The 17,766-nt window shown below is 43.9% G+C and overlaps 1 protein-coding gene across 1 annotated transcript in view; it reads left to right on the top strand.

Annotated features, from left to right (window-relative positions):
* Positions 1 to 16,865: 16,865 nt before the first annotated feature.
* SGPP2 (sphingosine-1-phosphate phosphatase 2) overlaps positions 16,866 to 17,766 on the top strand; it is a gene marked incomplete at both ends in the record, with an annotated part of 32,960 nt that continues 32,059 nt past the window's right edge. Inside the window, one exon of the mRNA XM_082056163.1 lies at positions 16,866 to 17,075. Coding sequence (XP_081912289.1) covers positions 16,866 to 17,075 — 210 coding nt within the window. The remainder of the gene's footprint in view (positions 17,076 to 17,766) is intronic.

Raw genomic sequence — 17,766 nt, 5'->3', positions numbered from 1 at the left:
CCCGCCTCGCTGGCGGCTGCTGCGGGCGGGGGGCGGGATCGGCGCCGCCCGCCCCCGGGAGCGGCCGCCGGCGCGCGGTGGCGGGGAGCGCGTCCCGGCCGGGGCGGCGGCGGCGGGGCTGTTCTCCCGGGCCCCTCCCGGCCCTGCGGCGTGGGCAAGGACCGGCGCCCTGCCCGCCGCTGTCCCCGCCAGCGGGGCTGTGGGCCGGGGTTCCCGAGCAGCCCCATCGCACTGCAGCCCCCGGGGCTGCCCGGCTTCTAGGAGGCACTCACAGGTGGGAAGTGCCCGTAGCTTTTTAGTCCTGAATGGCATTTTTTTTAACCGTTGTATTGATTTAAATAGTTTATGATGATTCTACAATGCGATTAAGCGTTAGGACCAGCAGGTATGATTAACATAACATTTGCTGGGTAGCGAGCGCTGCCAAGCAGGCGTTAACACGAGAAGGCCCGTACAGTGGCAGGATAACATAGAGCTGCAGGCTGACATGTATTTTGCTTCTCCGTGGGAAGAAACTTTTGTGCACCTGATTTGCCTTTGTGATGCACAGTGAAAATAAAAGCTGGTTTATTCTGTAAACCAGAGGCCGAAGGAGCTACTGATGTTTTTATTTGCACCATGATGTTGTGTTACAAGATTGAGAGACTTTGCCCAGTGTAATTAAAAACAATCCAAACAATAAAGCATTCATAGCCTCCAATGTCATACTGTTCAGTAGCCTGATAGATGTCACTAAATCAAATTCTGCTCTGTCACATCAGAGAAGTCTGGAGTAACTCCATTATCTTCAGGCCATGAAAGTAATTATTTCTCTGTTGCTACAGCTGCATCTTGGGAAATTCAGCTCTGGACTGGGAGCTGTCCCAACTTGGGCATCTTCCCCTCTGCCATGTGGTATGTGGGAAACTGCAGCGGGTCTGTGGAATCCTTGACAGAAAATATGGGAGTAGAGATCAGCCTTGAAGATATTAAGATTTACCCTTGAGAAGGATGGGAGTAAAGGAGTATCCGGAGGTATGGAGTTGTGCCCGTGAGAGAGGAGAGATGTACCTGTGAGAGAGAAGGGGATAGAAGAATAACATGGATGATAGCAAAATTAACCAATGAGATGTTAGTGCTGTAACTTGTAACCAATAGTGAAAAGACACATGAACTGCTAGAATTGTATAAAAATGCACTTGTAGCAATAAATGGCACCTATTACTTTCATCTTGAAAGAATTTGGTCCATGTCGTTTGTCCGTCTCAACCGCGACATGGTATCAGGTGTGTTTCACTGCAAATGTTAGGGGAAGCTCCCTCTCTTCCTCTGTAGTGCACCCTTCTTCTGTCTGTCTGCTCTAGGACTTTGTTTTTGAACCCTGAGTGTTCTTGAAGAGCTAAACAAAATGGGGAAACTTGTTCAGAAAGACTGACCTGTTGGAAAGATGCAAAGGCACATACTGCTAAATTGTAGTGACAGATCTGGAGGTTGTCCACGAGTCCTTGAACAATAAAACTGGCAAAAGAGAGAACTTCCTTAATGTGATAAATTTGAGCAGAGAAACATAGGAACATTCACTATATAGGAAGCCAGATCCTTTTTGTAATTTATCCTAGGAGATGACTTAAGTCTGTTAAAAAGGCTTAGTCTCAGAAAGAAAGAAAGAGAAAGAAAGACAGACTTTTGCTGTCACTGTCCATAGTGCAGAGCTGCTTTGGCATGTGGAAACAAAAATCACCCCTTTTTAAAAGCCCACACTGGTTTGCAGCCTTAGGGCTAATCTACCCCTGTCACCTGAAAGCTTTTTCTGTGTTACCATTTTCCTGGTGCTGTATATCATCCCTGATGAACTTCGACTGTTTTCGTCTAACTATCCTATCTTCCATTTTTTATGCTAAATCTCATCTTATTTACTCAGGTCTTCTTAAGTTCTTAAAAGTATGTTTAAAAGTATGTTTCTGGTGTTTGTTTTACCATTTTGTTTTCTTTCTTGCTATTGTTGCCCAGTTCAGCATCATCTTCCCCTTTAATTAGTTCATTGTTAAAAGACGTATCTCAAATTATCCCAGGCACCACCCTTTCATGTAATATTATTGCCACTTTCGTAACCTGACAACTTCCAGTTAGTTTTCAAAACACATGGAAGTTCTTAGATCCAGGAAAACCTGAATTAATTTTTCAAGTGGAATTTTTTGAGGCACTGTATCAAATGCTTTAATAAAGTCCAGATTCATCAACTGCATTTCTGGTTCAAACTGCTTGGCCTCTGTCTTTTGTGTTCTGAGTTTTCTTATCTGATGTGTATCTGCCTTGAGGTCAACTGAAACTCCACCTAAGTATATGAAAGTCGGCATTGGGAAAGCCTCCTGTAATCCTGGCATGAAAACTGCACAGAATAGATGGTAAACTTTAGCATAACTAAATAACAATAATAAAAAAATAAACATGCTAAATGCAAAATTAGGATGAAGTTTACATTTTTTTATAAAACTTAATAAGAAAAAGTAGCGTATAGTCACAGAAACTTCTTTGCTCCTCGTTCCCCCTGTGAACACAATACTGTGTAGCTACCTCCTGCACAAGGAAGGTTATCGTGTGCGGTGCAGCCCCTGGAGAACATTATTTAATAGAACCTGTAAGCCATGTGAATGGCCTTGTCCTCACACCTGGTGAGATGCTGCTTTTTTCTATGGAAGGTGCGACTCCTATTTACCTCTTTGTGTGTCTGGTGACACTTGTGGGTTCTGTCCTTAGCCCTTTGCCAGCACAGGAACGCATGTGGCGGCACAGCGTGTCAGTTCACAGAGGTGATCCAACAGAACACTGTTCACTTTTTTATTAGTTTTCCTGCTGGAACAGCTCAGTGAAGCAGGTCGCTGCCTGGACGCATGAGGTCTGCAGCCAGTGCAATGAAAACTGCTGGTGCCTGTGTGGTTAGGAGAGGAAATAAGGCTGGGACCACAGCGACGGTGACTGATGTACGCTTACCGTGGAGCAAAGCCATTAATGACTTCAGCCCTTTTGTCATAGTCCAGCTTGAGAGCCTGCACTGCCAGCCTGAAGACCAAGCTGTGTTCGTGTATCCCGTCAACCTGACCCATGCAGGACAGTGTTCCGCTGCAGCTCTCCGAGGGTGCGCAGACTGACGGGACAGGGTGCGTGTTGCACCCTCCCAACTCCACAGCTCCCTGCGCCGAGGGGCTGCCCCGGCTCCTCAGTCCCCTGGAGCTGCTTCTTGGCCGGATTCCTGTGGTGACTGAATCCATGATTCTGCACTAGTGAAGGAGCTGGGCCATGAGTACTGGAAAGCATGTTGAATTTAAAGACTTCCTGGACTGGGATTTAAGAGAAAAGAAATTTCTTCAGATTTTGGAAGCAGTACAGTATTTTTGAAGATCCAGAAGTATTCTCTCTTTTAGTCACTTTAATTACAGTGAGCATCTTTTCTTTGGATTATCAACTTGTAGGGACAGTTCTTTAGTGGGAAAGGTGTATTGCAAAAAAAAAACCCCAAGCCCTGGAATGCAACTGAGCCAATTCTGAGGGCTGACTTTTGTCTGAACCACTATCAGAGACTTTGACTTTGGATGTCATCCGGAAGTTGTGTTATGAATTCTGTGGTAAAAATGTGGCAAACAACCCTTACAAAATACACTTTTTTCCACTTAAAATAATTGTCCTGTGGCTGGTAAGAATCGATTTCTAGTGTTTAAAATATTTGGCCTGGTTAGCCCAGTGCAGCATGCCAGTTTTATGCAGGTGTAAGACTTGATCTAAGAAGAGGTATAACAGTGTAAAATGAACTCTGATAAGAGAAACCCAAAACCCCATCAAAGAATACTCCCGTTTTTCACAAAGGGTGTGCTGGCAATACATCTCTGCAGCAATAATGTCTTGTTTAGCTGGATTAATTCTTCAAAATTCCCATGTTGTTGTACAATTGGTGTGTTTAATGAAATTCAACATCTGGCTTTTTATATACAGGTAGGAAGAATGTTCTCTCTGATGGATGCACAGGACAGGAATGGATCAGATGCCAGCCTATTCATGGTAAGAAAGTTAAACCTCTTTTTTTTATGCTTAAATTTTCTATACTTTTCAATAATTAACTAGCTTGTTTAGCACTGATACACAGGTCATTGAAGTTAGACAGCTCTTTGGATAAGTCTTTGTGGTTTAATATGCTATTATGGTTGACATTAGAAGCTTTTTGAGTATATTTTAATATTGGGTGTTTTTTACTTGTAAAAAGTCGGCTTATTGTATTACTTTCTAGAGTGCATTAAGTAACTAAGCTTAGTGCTCATTTGGTAAATATTTAGAAAAAGAGGGCTTTCTTGCTTTTCATCCTTCCACTCAAACTCATATACATGAATTTCCTCCTCCAACCCTATGTCCACTCCATTTTCAGGGGTGGTAAAAGCTGGGTATTATTTGTATGCCCTATCATTTTGTTGGAGTATGCTGCAACATCACCTTCTGCTTTCCTCACATTAACATCTTATTTCATATAATGTATTTCTGAATAATTTATAATTAAAGTGCTTTTTTACCTTTTCTATCTTGGAACTGCTCTGAAAGTTATTGCATGTGCAGTCTATTGCATTCAGTACAGAAAGGAATGCTAATTTTCGATAATATTTGCATGCCATGTCAGGGAACTGAAAAAGGAGAAGGAAGGATTACAATTATGAGCTGTTCCATGTCAGTCACAGCCGGATACAAAACGTGTTGTTCTCTCAATGCATGTAATAAGAAAGATGCAGAGGTACTGTATTTGACACCCCACTGGCCCAAAAATACACTTTATTGTATTGTAACTGCTAAATACGGTCCTACTTCAGTTGCCTCAGGCCACGAGGAATGTGTGAAAGACAAGAGCAGAGGTGAACACCTCTGCTGGTCAGGTCTCTGCTTTCTCTTCTGGGTTAAGCTTTAAGCTTCTCTTCCTCACCCAATGTTGACCTGAAGCCCCAAGCACAGATACACCCTCATTGGCATCCGTCTGATGCCAAATTGTGCAACAGGTTTATTGACAATAAAAGGGTGAGAGACGTGGCATTAAAGCTGGGGATGTCTACATAATTTCTGATGGGAATAATTTCTGATTATTCCCATACATTTATTTTCCACCATCCTATGCTTTTGGCACATCCCAAACAGGTAACTGCATTGTGAGTCGAGGTTTAACAGCAATGAGGGGCATCACCACAGACTTGCTGTGCAGAGCAAACCCATCTCAGAAATGTTATTCAAGACGGTGGCAGACATGAGCTAACCCTACAGTCGAGGCAGAGGTGACTCCAGTATTACCCGTGCAGACCCATGTTTAATTTAGCTGATGGGACTATCAAGATCAATAGCTCAGGCTCCGGAGCCGTGTGCCCCGTGGGTCCCTCGGGCCCTGCAGTAGGGCCAAGCGCATCTCTTCCTATACCGCATTTGTTCACAGCTCCCTGAAGCAGGAACTGTGTTTCTGTGTTAGGACAGATCTGCCGTGTGTGTTTGCAGGAGCTTAATTAATCTCACAGAAAACAGTATTTAAATTGGTGCAGTCTTCTAGGTTGGTTGCAGCTTTAGGCACAACAGTATTTTTATAAAGTTTACCTTCTACTGAGCAAACTGCACTTCTTCAGATCTTTTGTTGGTGATATAATTGATAAAAGAATCCAGGAATTGCATTGGTTTAACCATTGTTTTTTCAAGAAGGACCAAGCTAAAGAGAGAATAAGAGAGACAAGCTCAGAGAAGTCCTTTGTTCTGGCCAGCACTGTGTTTTCTGCACATCACAGTAATAGTGAAAATGGAATCTGACAGTGGCTGCTGATTTTGGTGGCAGCGTGGGGCTGGCAGAGCCTGTCTGGGCTTGCTGGGTGCAGCCTGGGCAGAGCAGGGCGGTTTGGGGTGCAGGGCTGCCGTGCCTCCTGTGACACCACGAGGCTTAACATTAGCTGAGCGTTATGGTTGTCCTGCCCACATTAAAGCACCTCTGCAGGAAAATGTAGCCAAAATTAATAATTACTTATAATGGTGATTAGTCTAATTAATAAATGCCAGCATGGCTGTTTTCTCTTGGGCAGCTACTTTCTGCTACCCAAAATGTCCTTGGATTATACTGAGAAAGGAAAGCTGTTCCTACATGGAATTACTTTAAAAGATGATTTATTGCTTGGGGAGCTCTGTTTGAAGTACACAGTACATGTTCCAGTTACTACTTTTATTGCAGCATATCATTGGTAATGTTGAATTAAAACAGGGATGATTATCTCTGAAGTAAAATCCCGTAATCTAGTGAAGCTGGTAAGAATTTTTTCATCAGTTTCAAAGGGGACAAATTTTTATCTCTGATAATGACAGGAACATATTTTTTAAGACATCTTGGAAACAACTACTGTTGCTCAGATAACAATATTATGTATATGTGCTTAAATACATTTTTTTTTCAGAATGAGAAACAGATGAAGGGTTTGGGGCTTTTTGCATTCATACTATTGCATATATTCAGACATTAAAATTTGTTTTGTTTTGTTTTGAGCTGAAGTGAACACATGGGAGTTTCTTTTTTTAAGACAAATTTTAACATTTTCTCACATGAAATAACAAATTTAAAAATCACTTGATGTGACCCTAAACCCTGATCTACAGCTAGCTGACACCTAAGGGACCATTTCTATCGATTTCTATAGTCTTGAGTTTTCAAATAGCATCATTTTCTATTGCAGATGTACTTCAGCTTTGTGCTGAAGAGGTGCCTACATAAGTACAAAGAAACTTCATGAGGTTCATCTGAGCTCAGGTAGCAAAATTGGGTTGCCTCCAGAGTGCCACCCTCCCCACGCCCTGCTCTCCCCACCTTTTGGGAGCCTCTGCGTTCCCTACCTGGATTTCTGCAACCACGGAGGAGCCCAGCCTTTGCTTTTAAAAGAGGTGTCAGTCAGAGAAGCAAAACAAGTGTTAGAGGTAAATGAAGAACAACTATAAACAGAACAACCAAACAGAATAAACTAAACAAAACATTGTTTTGCCAATGTATCAGTGACGTACTGAGCACTGTGTGTGCTTCTGGTGCGTCTTCTCCAAGAAGGCAAACTAGGAAGGAAAGTGTTCAGGGCAGAACAAGAAGGATGAGGGACTGGGAAGAGCTTCCTTACAAAGGAAACCCAACAGACCAGGACTCCACGACCTCCAGAAGAGGCAGCTCAGAGGGGATACAACAGCCGTCTGATTGTCTCTGCCAAACAAGCCAAGTGACTCAGCCCCAGCAAAGGGATCTCCAGCATCACAAGGGGATGGAGACGGCCAAAAGGGATCCTGCCAACTGCTGAACTCACCCTGCCAAGGGTGACTGGGACTCTAGAAGGAAAGGGATATCTGATTTGTTACTTGGCAGACTCCTGCTGTATAGTCTGTTCTGCTGGCCCACTCATTTTCATAATATTGGAAAGGAAGATGAGAAGCTTGTTTCTAATGGGTTGATTAAATATTTTGGAACAAAAACAACTAACAACTGGGATGTCCTTCTGAGAGGGGTGAGAACTCAGGATGTTACATTTGGAGAGAAAACTTTCTAAGTAGCTAAAAATGCCATTCTCGCTGAGTCAAGAAAGAGATTCCTTCATCCTAATTTGAAATCTAAATTACTTTAATTGAAGAATAAATGCTTCCTGAGTTTTATGAGTAAGAATAATTGAAAATTGATTCAATTTCCATTTTTTTTTTTTGTTCACAATTGTTTTCCCCACAAAAATGTGGACTAAATTTGTACTCCCACTGGTAAATGACAGTTTGGAAGAATTCCACCGGATTCATCGCAGTTGCCCTACTTGCACCTTCCTCAGTGAGTACAGAATCAGGCCCTGAGAGCACTATTTTTCCACTTTTAGACCTGAGGGAATATGATCAGGAGCCAGGCTGAGGTCCCATTCCAGATCAAGTCTTTCATATGCAGGTTATAAAATCAGTGGGAAACAAGCTTGGTTTGGCAGTTACTTTAAAAGAGACCTCTAGATGATTTTATCAACAGCAGAAGAGGCAATTCAGCCTTCATGCTAAAAATCATCAGATATCTCATTCTGGGAGATGTAATCTATACTGACTCTTTTTTGTGTAGAGAGAAAAATACCATATTTGGGAGAAAATTTCTTAGGGCCACTTCAGGTCTCTGGAAGCACTTCTGCCCCCATAAAGCTCATCCCATAATCTCAGATAAATATTTTTACCCAATGTATTTAGATCAATATTTTTGTTTTATTTATTTCCATGGTCTTGTCTCTTTGACTGTCTGAGGCTTCAAATAAGATTTCAGAAGCTCATTCAAAGTTTCTGTAGTTAATTCTGCTTGGATGACATCTCATATTCAACAGTTTGATGCAGAGGAAATATATTTGCTAGAAGAGTTACAAATAAGGATTATTAGAATAGCCATACAGGCAGTTAATAGAGTTTGCATTAAAGGGAGATGACAGTATATGGCCATATTTCTCTCCTGCAAAAAATACTGAAAATGCCTGCCATTTGGTGATATTTAAATACATTTCAACAGCAAAATGTTTGCTCTGAGAGTGAGACAAGGCAGAAAATCACTCCTACTATGAGTTATTAGCAGTGAAGGATCAATGATGACTCCATTCTGAAGAGGGATGAGCTGCCCAGGCAAGTCATTGCCTCAGTCTGTCTGCGCTGGAATTCAGTGATGTCTCCACAAAGAGGTCCGTAAGTGCAGGCTAGCCTTACATTTTTGTCTTCCTTATGGATCCCTTTCCCCTTCCCTTCCCTTCCCTTCCCTTCCCTTCCCTTCCCTTCCCTTCCCTTCCCCTTCCCCTTCCCCTTCCCCTTCCCCTTCCCCTTCCCCTTCCTCACTCTGGAAATGATGACATTTTTAAAGGGTTGCAAACTGTTTCCAAAAGCAAGGGCAGGACAGCCTGAGGATCTGCAAATACGCTGGTCACGCCTGGAACAAATGGTAATCTCAGTACCCTTCCTTCATACTACTAATATACTAATATACTAACATACTTCATAATACTAGCTGAGTATTAATTGCTAGAATCAGGCCAAATTCCCAGAATATAAACGTTTTTTCCTTACTGTCCTGTACAGTTAGTCTAATGGCTCCGAGTGTTTGAAGTGCATGACTTAAAGTATTTCTAATGATTCAAGGTGAATGCTGTCAGACCTCCTAATGATTGTTTCTATCTACTGTAACATAAAAAATGTGCGTATGTATCCTTTTTGGTTTCCTGCCAGTCAATCAATGTCAAAACGTTGACATATGGGTGTGGGATTTTTTTTCTGTCTTTAAAATAGGATCAATGACATTAAGGTTTTTCATGTAAATAGTAGAAATAAAGCAAAAAACCCAAGAGCTATTTATGGTTTTAGGGTGACATCTGTAACGTGGGTGGCAGTAGAATGAAAAGTAGAGAATTTCAAAGCTCTTCACAGTTGGATGAATTGACTGAGCATATATTTTTTCATGGTTTAAAAAGCATTAGTTACCCCAAATTCATGCATACAAACTAAAAACTCTGTGAACTAAACATAAATCTATGAAGTGGCTGCACTACCCTCAATCCATTTCATTCCTCATTTTCCATTTCCACCCTTCTTCTTTCTCTGGACTGTTAACTTCCAAACAGAGTTTTTGCTGAAATTCATAAATTACGTGAAAAAACATAACAAGTCAGCAGCTCCCAACAAAAACCACTGTAGCCCTTTTCGGGATGTTTTTTGCTGGCTGAGTCTCTGCAGGGACTGAACCATTTCTGATGGCCAGGTTAACCTGCACTGGCAATGCTCAGCTTCATACTGCGAATAAACAGAGTTTAGAGGAAAGAAGAATACCCTCAGTCTGTTGCATTCCTAACAAGTGTTTCACAGCAGCCGTGACTCATACTGCAGCGATAAACATTTAGAAAACATAATGCTGCAGCTTCAAAAAAGGATGGCAGGAAGTTTCCTGCATGTGAGGTGTCCCTAAGGAGAAGCTCTCACGGGGCAGGATGAAGAAGTAGCCGGCTTCCATCCAGCCTCTGCTTTGAGCAGGATGAAGAACCATGGGCAATCATGCAGAGAACAGAGGGCATTAGGAAAGGGTCTCTGCCAGGGCAGGATAAACCACTGCTCCCCACCACTAGTGAGTATATTTAATTTTTCCCCCAGGAAAGGTACGAGGTTGAAATGAACAGCTCCTTTCCCATGGTCATTGCTCTGTTTTGTACATGTAGGGTGTGAGGATGCCCGTTAGCAGCTGAGTGCTTAAAGACAACACGCTGTGCTCAGGCTTCCTTCTGTGCACATGGGCTCAGAGCAAAACCAGCCTTTCCTAGAATAGCTGTGTGACTGAAAGACAAGAAAGTTGTAAAAAGCAGAGTATTATGCTGCATTTGATAATAATTACCCAAGAACTGCCATGTTGTCACCATTTTTTCATGTGCTGAGTGAGGGTTTATTGAAGAGAGCATACCAAGAGATGTCAGAAGCAAACAAGCGAAGAGAAAGGACGTGTGTTCAGCTGAGCTCTTCCAGCTCTGCCCATGTCTCCACCACAGAGGTGAGCTCTCAGACTGGCCGTGTCCAGGAGAGCTGGTTACAACCCTCCAGGAACTGGTCACCATGGGCAAAGACCCTCGCAGACACTTTTACAGGGGTGATTTACAGAGGCGGACGAATTCCCTTGTCTTTGTGTCATCCCTTTGCTGATTGCTGTGCGCAGTGACACGCCAGGCAGCAGCTTGGGAGCCACTGTAACAAATGATGGAAACACTTTGTGGCTTCAAGAGCATCAAGGCAAAACTCAACCCAGAGAGAGAGAAGCTTTCACCATTTTAAGCCTAGAGTGCTGTTGAGACAATCAGACATTTTTTTTCCAGAGGGCTAAGATACAGTATTGAACATAAAGTCAGACAGGTCAACTCTTATGATAGTCAACTTTTAAAAATCCTTCAGGGGTAAATTTGATATTTAAATGCGGCATTATTTATTTCTCTTCTGCCATTATTTTCCCAAACACTGAAACAGCCAAGGTATGGTAGAGCCTACAAATAACTCGAAATGTTGAGAACACCTAGGAATTTCACAGTAGATGTGCATGCAATTGAAGTGTCCAAATGATATGGTGCAGAATAATTATTTAAATGACATGCTAATCATCGCTGGAAATTAGCAATACCATTTCAAGCAATGCAAATCATAAGCAATTACATAGCATTATCTGGTTACTTACACTGCAAACAGAAAAGTTAATTATTCCTACCCAAGACAGCAGCTGCAGCTTCAGCACATTCTCACAGTTTTTGGGGATGCTTTCATCTTTCCAAATTCTAAAATCCACTTTGCTTTTGTGCTTACATTCTCTAAAATTGAAAGCATGACCATGTATATAATATATTTTTATTATAATTTTGTAATAAAATTCTGTGCAATTTATAAAAACATGGCTCTACAACTCCATTTTTTCCCATGTTTAAGGGTATGGAACTTGATGAGCGGTTTGGACTCTGAAGGATATGCTGTGTGCCGAAGCTTTACATTTTTAAGGCCATCTGTGCAAAGACAGTCAGCTATGTGTTCAGCATATTGAAGGCTGTGGAGGTATTACAGAAATATGTTCCAGTCTTGCTATACTGCTTGGTTAAACTAACAAAGGTATTTGCATAGGAATAATTTTCTCATAGTCAGAAAAGGCATACAAAACATGCAGGCTTGAGACCCATTACAGCTGTGTGGACTCCCGTTGTGCCAAATCAAACTGGTTTCTTGTTGTTACAACTCAAATGGAGATCAAATCTGGGAGAACATCAGTGAGAACTGTACCTATCCATGGCTTTACATTGCAGACACAAGACCATTCCAAATGCTGCAGAGCAAAGCCTGGTGAAACTTTGTGATTCTGTCTTCATTGACCTATGTTGCAAAAGACTTTTTCTCGGAAAATGTACTCAAAATTAATTTTATTTGAAATTTGATATGTATTACATCAAAAGCAAAATATTCAAGTGCTGTGAAAAACAATTTCTAGTGCATTGGTTTCTAAGGGCACTATCCACAGAACTTTGTCATCTCTTCACCTTCAAAATCTTCAGTTCTTCCACTTTTTCCTCTGTGAGGTTAGTTCATGGTTGGGTCTGACACTCAGTACAAAAGTCTCAAATCCAAAATAATGTGTTCAGTAACGTGTCAACTAAATAAAACGAAAATTCAAGAATCATATAAAAACAGTAGTCAGGACTTTTGGTACTGGAAACATACACATTTTAATAGTTTCTTTTGCAATATGAACAGTGGAAAATGCAAATTGCCAAAAAATGGTGATGGAAGATAAAAGTAAGATTTTAGTTCTAAATATGTTGAAAAATTACTTAGGATAATGAAAACATATGGGAGGAAACGAGGACAAAGAAAGTTTTTTCAAAACCTGTTGAATTGCAATGTGCTGTGATACTGATGAGTTGGTGGGATTTCTTTCTTCATTGCATGGCCAAAGCGTTCCTGTGTCTAGCCCTAAGCATCTTCAAATGGTGAAGAAGAGGGATCGCACCAAACGGTAAGTTGGGTGTCCCTCTCCCTCTGGCTCAGCCCACATCCCATATCCCACTGTCACGCTCTGTGGTCCCAGGTCACAGCATGCTGGTGTTTACAGCTCTGCCTTCTTAAATCTTCATCGCCCCTCCAGGAATTAAAGATATTAGTCCTTTCCACTAGTACCAGAGACATCTCATAATGCAGTGGCTCTGTGCCTCCTCTACAGCAGTTTCAGCAGAGGCGTCAGTTTGTCCACGTTCATGTCATCTCAGTGTTTTTTTGTTTGGAAAACTGCAGTTCTGACATTTGTTTGTATAACTAATAACACACCACCACCTGGAAGGGCTCTCAGCTGAAGTAACTCCAAGTTTAATCCTCCGCAGTGAAACATGGTTGCTGTCTGTAGAGCGACTGTAAAAGTTATGCCCATATTTGCTCCTTCAGACCCATTCCCTCAGCTTACGAGTCAAAACAAGACTTGTCTGGCTGTCAGGATTGCAAACTCACACTGGCATCTGAAAACTGAGCTGTGTTCTAGCATCGTTATCCACCCCCGGTCGTGGAATTTGTACTTTGCTCTTAGCTTTGTTGATGCTGGAGGCAAAATTATTCACCCTCATGACAGTGACACTTGTTGTTAAGGAAATGCTTTCAGTGCAAGGCACTATTTTCAGCTTTCTCAAAAGTTATCCTTTGTATTCTCATCTTTCACGCTTATCCTCAGCCTAGAGGTGATTTTCTTCCCCTGTGAAAATGTAGCTGGATGCTGACCAGCTATTAGTGAGATATTTTGGCTCTAGATTAGGAAGTTTCACCAGTTGAATCTTTAAAAATGTCCTTTGCAGCTGGACAGTTCATAAATAGCTTCTTTTAAACACTCTCAGGATGATAATCATCTAGTCCTTTGCAGTGATGTTGCTTCCACTGGTTTTACAGATAATTGCCTTTCTATAAAAAATGTCAGGCAATCTGCACGAGGCATACAAAGTGTGGGACAGTTCTGGAACTTTTTTCTTTTTTTCTTTCTTTTTTTTTCTAAAGCAAATCTTCCAAGGAACCAAATCCTGAGTATTTTTCCTGGCCATCATAGGTAATGTGAGGTAGGTCTCAGGAAAAGGTGACTAGAGCATTGTTCTATAAGAGAAGTATAAAGAGGAATGATTCATACTCTTGCTTTGAGCAAGAATAAGCAAGTTGTCCCATGAGCAACACAAATGATAAAACAAGCTTCCTATAGACTTTTATTCCCCATTACTAGGCACTTTCCATTGCAATAGTCAGTCTTCTGCCCTCAGTTCTCTCCTCAAAACCTCCATCCTCTTTGTGGCCCAAACACCTCCCACTGATGTGCTACGGTCCTTCCTATGATTCTCTGTTCGATCCTGGAAATACACCTACTTCACCCTTGTGTCCCCAAGCACCTTTGTAAAGCGCTCCCATGCCTCCAACCTCATTAGGCTCAGCTCATTTCTAAGCTAGAAATGACTGGCAGTATCTTTTCCACACACAGCCTTATTTTGCAGAGACAAAGGGTCACTGCAGTCTTGACTTACAGAATTCTTCAAGTTCCTCCAGATCTGGCATGCTTCAAACCCAGTTTGCATTTTTTTTTCAGTGCCACTGCAGTTCTGGCCTTGCTTTTTCTGCCGTTCCCCAGTGGCTTGAACCTGCATGCTGACGCCCCTGTAAGGTGAGAGGCCTTGCTCAGTCTGGTGTTCCCTGTTCCACATAGCAGTAGGAAGGTCTCTTAGGCTTGGCTTTGTCTAATGCTTTTCTACTCAAGCTAGCAGAAGGAAATATGGTGGGAAAACTGCATGCAGTTGTTGTGTACAAATGCCTCTTAAAATAATCTGCTAACCCAATCTGAAGTCACAGCTGTATTAAACTCATGCCAAGAAAATGGTAAACTCTTAAAAGCAGATTGTCCCCACACCCTCTTTGGGTTTCTGGAAGCCTTAGTGAATAATGACAAACCAAGAGCCGGAGTGCTCAAAGACATGGACAAGGCAGATTAGAATTGGCAATAAGTAGAAATCCCTCCTCCTTTTTTTGGGGGGGGGGCAGGGCATGAAGGGTGGAGGGGCGCTCTATTAGGTTTAGAGTAAGTTTGGAAAAAAAATCTCAGTCATCCTGAATTCGCACCAGCTGGATCCTGATGTCCTCCCTGAGGCACATTCCCACTTAACCTAAGTGTTTGCTTGAAGAAGAATTAGATAGAAGCTGGCTATGAATTGTTAGTTCTCATTTAATATTTGGGAAGTATTATAATGACAATGGAGAGACACAAGTATGTAGGCAGATCAGGTAAGTATTGGCTTGTGGTTGACAAAGAGATGTTTTAAAACACCTATAAAGTGCTGTTGCCGCCGTGCACTTTCATTCCCACTTCCCTGCTTTACGCTGTGTCTCTGGACAAGATCCTATCTCACCCATGTCAGCAGCAAAGCTCCCAGCCACAGTGGCAGAGCTGTAATTTTACTCTTGAAATTAAGATGTTAAAAACTCTTGTACATGTTGTCATATAGGTGGATAAAATAAGAATGAAGTTGTTTTGAAGACTCTTTCTGTAATACAAGGAAAATAACCATGAAGGAACTATGGACTGAATTAATCTCATCCAGCTCTACTGAAGTCAGTCTATGTAGAAGTAATTAAACAATATAAATGCATTTTTTAATTGAAATTCCACACTTGGGGATGTTTCATATATCCAAGAAACAGGAAAAAGAACAGAAAAGTTTCTCAGATACTCATGACTGCACCTAATAAACTAAACAGCCATTAAAAAACAAAACCAGAAGTGAGCAATGAATAACGCCTGCAAGCAAACAATATAAACACATAACCAAGCTGGAACAGGCAGCCTCCTCCTCAGCCTGTGTGAACTGGTTCTGCCAACAAGCGAGTGGCAGCCCTGTCACACAGCCACTGCTGAGTGCATGTGCGCACACGCCATGAGCAAAGTGCTTGAAACATGATGTCACCTGGAGCTAGGGTTGGGCCAGCTTCGAATGACAGAAGATAAAAGAAATAAGGAAAAAAAAAAAAAAAAGAAATAAGAAGGTAAAGATAAAAGAAAATGAATGACACAAGACAATTATATGGGATCTATAGAGTCTGCCCCAGAGTCTGGGTGGGATGAGGGAGACCTGTCCCTGTAGCTCCTCGTGGAGCTGACCTGGGGCTGGGTGAGGAGATGGCCCTGACACCTCCAGAGCGGTGGCACTGGGGGCTGGATGAGCATCTCCCACAGGCAGCACAAGCAATGGCACAAGACAAACCGGCTTCCTAAAAAGCAAAGGAGCATGGTTTTGGTTTTCAAGGACTGTAGAAAAAAAAGTGCCTTAATGCAATCCCAGAAAATTTGGGGTGTTTCAGAGGCGGGGAAAAAAAAAGTAACAAATTTGCAATAAACTTACACTGACTGAACAATGATCTTGCAGTCTTTGTACAAAATATATTTCTGGGGATAGAAATAGGCTGTTCTAAAAAATCAAATATGGCAATCAAACTAAGGTCCTTAAAGTTTCAAGAGCAGAAATAAGGGGATAGAAATAGGCTGTTCTAAAAAATCAAATATGGCAATCAAACTAAGGTCCTTAAAGTTTCAAGAGCAGAAATAATCAGTATCATCCACAGCAAGTTTTGTAGCCCCAGAGTTTGAGGGGTATTTTTCAAGTGATAACTTCTCTCTTTTCGATGGGAAACTCCATTGCTGTGTTTAAGGGCATAAATACTCAGAGCTGTATGCTTACATGTGCATATGTACATGGCTATGTATACAGTATATATGTGTACATATTCAGGAGAAAAACAAATAAATGCTATCTCCAAGACAGGACAAAAATAAACCTGGGCCAGTCCGGGGTGTGTTTTACGCCCTAGAGGGGAATTGATGAGCCCAGGTGGCACTTCCATGCAGAGGAGCAGTGGTGTCTGGGATGGCGTGGGGAGGGGAAAAGCTCTTCCCTGCAGTCCTCCTCGCCTGCCTTTTCATAGCATCCCTGTTTCAGTGTTTTCCAGGGTCATGTTGAGATTTGGGGCACTTATCTTTAGGTTAACAAGCGCGCTGCGTTTATCTCAAGGCAGATCGTGTTCGTTGTTTCATCAGGGTAGTCATGGGAGGAAAAGTGGCAAAAAAAAAAAAAAGCGGAACTTGCTGAGTTTTCTCGGGGTGGCGGGGGTGGCGCACGGCCTGTCCGGCAGGGGGCGCTCCCGGACGGGGCACCGCACCTGTGCGGGGGGCGGAGGCACCTGGCGGGCGGGGCAGAGGCACCTGGTGGGCGGGGCGGGACGCACCTGCCCGCGGCCCCGGGGCGCTGCGCTGCGCGGGTTGGGGCTGCGCGGAGGCTGCTGGCAGCATGGCCCGCCTGCTGCGCACCCTGCGCGGCTCCCAGCCCGTGGCGCGCTTCCAGCGCTGCTGCGGGCTCTTCCCCGCCGGCGAGGAGAGCGGCGGCTGCGACCCCGCGGAGGGGGCCCGGGCCCACGGCATCTGCAACGGCGCGGGCGCGCTGCGCAGCCCGACAGCCGCCGACCGCGGCCTCCCCAACGGCGTGCGGAGCGGCCCGCAGGTGAGTGCCGTGGGGGGTGGCCGAGCCCGGCCGTGACTCAGCAGAGCCGCCCCCCGCCGGCGGAGGGTCCCCGCGCATCCTGTCGCCTGCCCGGGCCGGGGAGCTGGGGGAGGGATGGAGGGGCTGGGCTGCGGGGGTGGGCGGGAGGAGGGATGGAGGGGCCGGGCTGCGGGGGTGCGGGTGCCGGGGAGCGCTGGCGGGGCCGCAGCCCGGCATCATCGGTCCCGCCGGGGAGGCGTTTCTATGGTTCTCTGCTTACTCCCCGTCGCTGGCTCCCCCGGAATGCGGTAACCGGTGTGAGTGGGGGTCTGCCCGCAGCGGTGCCCAGAGGAGCCCTGCAGCAGCGCTGCCTCTCCCGGGTTGCACGGTTTCCCGTGCGCAGTGAATGGGAAGGCAATTCTGTTTGCCGTGGATCTCTCTCCACTCGGGGTGCACCTGTTGTGGTGCTTTGCTGATCCGGGGCTTCGCGCTGGTCTCGTCTGGGCTGAGGGCGCAGCGGGAGCTCTGCCCGGAGCTGTGCTCTGCTGCTGCCCAGGCCCGGGCTGTCCCTCGCTGTTCATGGCAGCCGGGACTCCGATGGGGATGGGCTGCACTCTCTGTGCTTCCCTGTGGCCAAGCAGGTCACAGTGTCTGTAATTCACTTGTGTATCTGAAGGGAATAGGAAGGGCATAACGCATCCCATGCGTACAG

Source organism: Streptopelia decaocto, assembly GCF_964273445.1.
Source record: "Streptopelia decaocto genome assembly, chromosome: 6".
Classification (NCBI taxonomy): Eukaryota; Metazoa; Chordata; class Aves; order Columbiformes; family Columbidae; genus Streptopelia; species Streptopelia decaocto.
The sequence above is the reverse complement of the archived record's forward strand: the minus strand, read 5'-3'. Positions and strand labels throughout refer to the sequence as shown.